The sequence below is a fragment of the Parasteatoda tepidariorum genome, chromosome 2, assembly GCF_043381705.1.
Source record: "Parasteatoda tepidariorum isolate YZ-2023 chromosome 2, CAS_Ptep_4.0, whole genome shotgun sequence".
Lineage (NCBI taxonomy): Eukaryota > Metazoa > Arthropoda > Arachnida > Araneae > Theridiidae > Parasteatoda > Parasteatoda tepidariorum.
The window spans coordinates 102816516-102820584 of NC_092205.1; the positions used below are offsets into that span (position 1 = coordinate 102816516).

General features: G+C 37.4%; 1 protein-coding gene across 2 annotated transcripts in view; it reads left to right on the forward strand.

Moving 5' to 3' along the window:
- The window catches only part of LOC107443859 (potassium voltage-gated channel protein Shal), a 62644-nt gene that overhangs the window by 48335 nt on the left and 10240 nt on the right, over positions 1-4069 (forward strand). For both annotated transcript variants that reach the window (XM_043054855.2, XM_043054854.2), the window contains exons 2-3: positions 187-349; positions 3439-3621. In XM_043054855.2, the coding sequence (XP_042910789.1) occupies positions 187-349; positions 3439-3621 (346 nt within the window). The remainder of the gene's footprint in view (positions 1-186; positions 350-3438; positions 3622-4069) is intronic.

Sequence of the window (4069 nt, forward strand, 5' to 3'; positions counted from 1 at the left end):
TTATTCATACTATAGAATAATAGCATGTTATGTATGCTATCATTCTAAACAAAATATTTGCAATTTTGTGTGTGATAAAAATTAATTGAGTTTTAAGCGAATAAAAAGTTATATTTGTTTATCACTTTTTAGCCCTTTTATGAACCAAAACTATCATTATTAATTGTTTCGACTGATTTATTTCAGGTACGGAGACATGGTGCCCGCAACGCCCACAGGGAAGATAGTTGGTGGCGTTTGCTCCTTGAGTGGAGTACTCGTCATTGCCCTTCCTGTACCCGTCATCGTTTCTAACTTCAGTCGCATCTACCACCAGAACCAGAGAGCAGATAAGAGAAAAGCGCAGAAGGTAAACACCCCTTCCCTTCAACTTTATTTTATAACCGTCAATTCTGGATTTACGACTACCAATGTGCAACTTGTAATTTTGATCCAGAAGAGCTCCTGCCTTCAGTACCACAAGAGGCATTGATTCATTGTGAGAATATGGAGGACTTTGTGACCAGATAGATTTAACGTGTCACCATTTACTACTAGGGGGAATCTACGGCCTGGTTGGGATCGAATAAGCGACTTGCCCTACCAACCGGCTATCCCAGCCTTAATTAACTCATTTTTTATATCCATCGTTGAACAGCTGACCCAATTTCGGGTTTACGACTACCAATGTTCAACTTGTAATTTTGATCTAGAAGAGCTCCTGCCTTCAGTACCACAGGAGGCATTGATTCATTGGGAGAATATGGAGGACTTTGTGACCAGATAGATTTAACGAGTCACCGTTTACTACTAGTGGGAATCTTCGGCCTGGTTGGGATCGAATAAGCGACTTGCCCTACCAACCGGCTATCCCAGCCTTAATTAACTCATTTTTTATATCCATCGTTGAACAGCTGGCCCAATTTCGGGTTTACGACTACCAATGTTTAACTCCGTAGCCATGTCATTTTGAACCGAATCCAGAAGACAAAAGATCTCCTGGATTGGGAGAAACTTGCATTCGTGGAGGACTTTTTGTTGGAACTAATCCGCATTTGCGTTACATGGAGAGGAAGACCACGAGAACCTCACTACAGTTAGCCTGACGGCAAAGAGACTCTAACCCATGTTCCGTCTACCACTGAGGATATTTCACGCCAGCATTATGGTCAATGCAAGCCGGGTGCGATTTCGTATCGACCAGCCATCGCTGGATTCGAACCCGGTTCACCTCCTTGAAGGAGAACGCTCTATCCCCTGAGCCACCGCTGCTCAAGAATTAACTATTTAACGAGTTTCTGGTGATCCCTCCTTTGATGCCCTTACCTAAATATTAATCCAGAATATGAATTTGTACTGCTTACGCATAGCCGACTCCTATCTGAGCTTCTATGAGTTAGGGTTCGAATCCCGGCATGAACGTACTTTCCCTATCTTCTCTGTACTATGGGAGCAACGTTGGTCAAAGTAGTAGGGTGTCCCTGAAAGAGTGATCAGAAAAATCTGTTCTTCTGATACCCGAATGACGAATGTCAATATCCGTGGGGGGAAAAGAATACTTCTTTCGATTTTAAAATTTTATATGAAAGCTGGTCCTTACGGTGCACCCCATACACAAAAGTTGGGCCATTTTAATCTAGCATTATTTATTTATTTATTTGTGCTAATCAGCTTTTAAGACTTCCTCTGAATACTTGAATAGTAATAAAGCATTCATTTTTATACTGAATATTTATAAATTAAATATTAAATAAATAATCCCACGAATTGAAGCTGTGAGATATTGTTTGATGAAAATTTTCATTCGTTTCAAAAATTTACAAATTGGAAATAACAGTCGACAGGTTTCAATCGCTCTAAAACAGGCGGACGTTTTTAAAACTTGCCAGGCGTGAATGAAAAGAACCAAAAGTGATTTGAAATATAAAATGAAAAGTTTCCAACGAAATAAAAAGTAAAAGTGATACAAAAAAATGTAAAACCACAGTGGCCGAGAGGGGCAAATCAGGGTAAAATGCACTTCCAAGCTCCAAAGAGAGGTAGGGTGAAACTACAGTCGTTACCAAAGGAATCAACATTCATATGAAGAAAAACAAAACGCTTCTAGGTTTTCAATATTAGCTAATGGGACCGGGGTGGAAATGAAATTGAATGGGCAGCAACTCATGATTTCTCGTATTATTGATAACGGGGAATTTTAAAGCGCGTCTAGTTTGTTCGATGGTTGCACAAACAAGGAATGTGGTAAATGCCCCCAACGATTATCAAAACTAATAGGATCTTTAAGAGAATTTAATTTTGTCAGCAGGCCTAAAAATGATTTTGAAACCAAAACGGGAAAGAATATTAGAAATTTTATAACTAACAGATAAGAAGAAAAAAAATGTTAAACGAACAAATTCTCAGTAAGGATTAGAAGAAGAGTGGGAGTTTAACAAGAGTCCGCAACGAAGGAAGTTAAGTTCGGAGCTTAAAGGAAAGGCAGAGCTAAGGAAAACGAAAGAGGGATCAGACAATTGAGGATGATTAGAATTAGTATGAGGAGACGGCAAAATGTTTACGATAAACCGAGGTAGGAAAAGGATTAGGGTATTTAGTGACATCTAAGAATGTGAAATAAATCAAATAAATTGAACGTTGGGGTCAACCTAGATGACAACAGAAAGTAACTCCTTACAATAAGTATTATTGTCTACTAAAACAAACGTATCGTCAACCTTCCTTGTTAGTACAACCTTGACGAACAAACTAGACGTGCTTTATAATTTAGATTCAGACCGCTGTAAAGAAAACGAGAAATCAATAATGGAGAATTCTTGGGCATAAATTCAATTTCGACAATACCAAAATGATCTCCACTTTGGTCACATCAGCTCAGATCGATGCCCTGGAATCTTGCTTTATTCATATGAATGCTGATTTAATTATATGACTTCCTCACCACATCTTCCTTGCAAAAGGAAATGCCTTCTACTCTCATTTGCCTCTGTCTGCCACTGTGATTTTTTTTTTGTTTCATCTCTTTCTTTCTCCGTTGTTGTAGTTTTCCTAATTTTGCTGCTCTCCTTCATTTTTCCTTTTTTCGTTGGCAACTTTTGTTTTGTATTTCAAATCACTACCACTTTTTTTTTACAATTTTATTCACGTCTGGCAGGCCTTGAAAAGGAGCGTCTGCTTTTGAGTGCTTGAAATCCGTCGACTGTTGATTCCTATTTGAATATTTTTGAAGCGAATGAAGTTTTCAATCAAGAAATAAATAACGTATTAGGTTTCACTATACACTGACTGGAATACCTGATTCAGATTATTACCAGCACTGTAATTTTAAATGTGTTGGGTGCATGTACATTTTACTGTATGTTGTTTATTTTAAAAGTTAGAAATAACACTTTTCCTTGTAGTTATTAACCCCCTCATAATTTTATACAAGCTAGTAAGAATGTGTATTGATTATTGCAGAAGGCTCGCATGGCCCGCATTCGCATCGCCAAAGTGACGAGCGGTGCAGCCTTTGTGACGAAGAAAAAAGCAGCGGAAGCGAGGATAGCGGCGAAGGAGAGCGGACAAGATATCGACGACTTTCCCGAAGATATCTTTGAGATGCAGCACCACCATCTGCTGAGGTGCCTCGAAAAGACCACGGTCAGTATATACACTTATATATATATATATATATATATACAAGGTAGGAACTAACTATGATAAACTATTCCTAAAGCCACTGGACGGAATAGTTTGGATGTATGACCTTTTATACTGGATTAGTTAAATATTTTTTAGTTACTTTTTAATATTTGTAGCCTCTTAAAATTAATTTAATTTTAATTGTCCAGTATAATAAACAGTTTATTTATTTATTTATTTATTTAATTATTTTTATTTTTGTATAAGTGGAATGGGCTCTGGTTCGTAAAGAACCACCCCAAATGAATGCAGGTGATACGTGTATACTTTAAAATTATGTAAGGTTGTATGAATGAAGAATAAAACCTATAAACGGTTTTCTATTCCTGTATGCAGGCTCTGATTTTTAAATAAGTCACCCTATGAAAGATGGATATGTGTATTCTGTAAAATTATGTTAGATTTT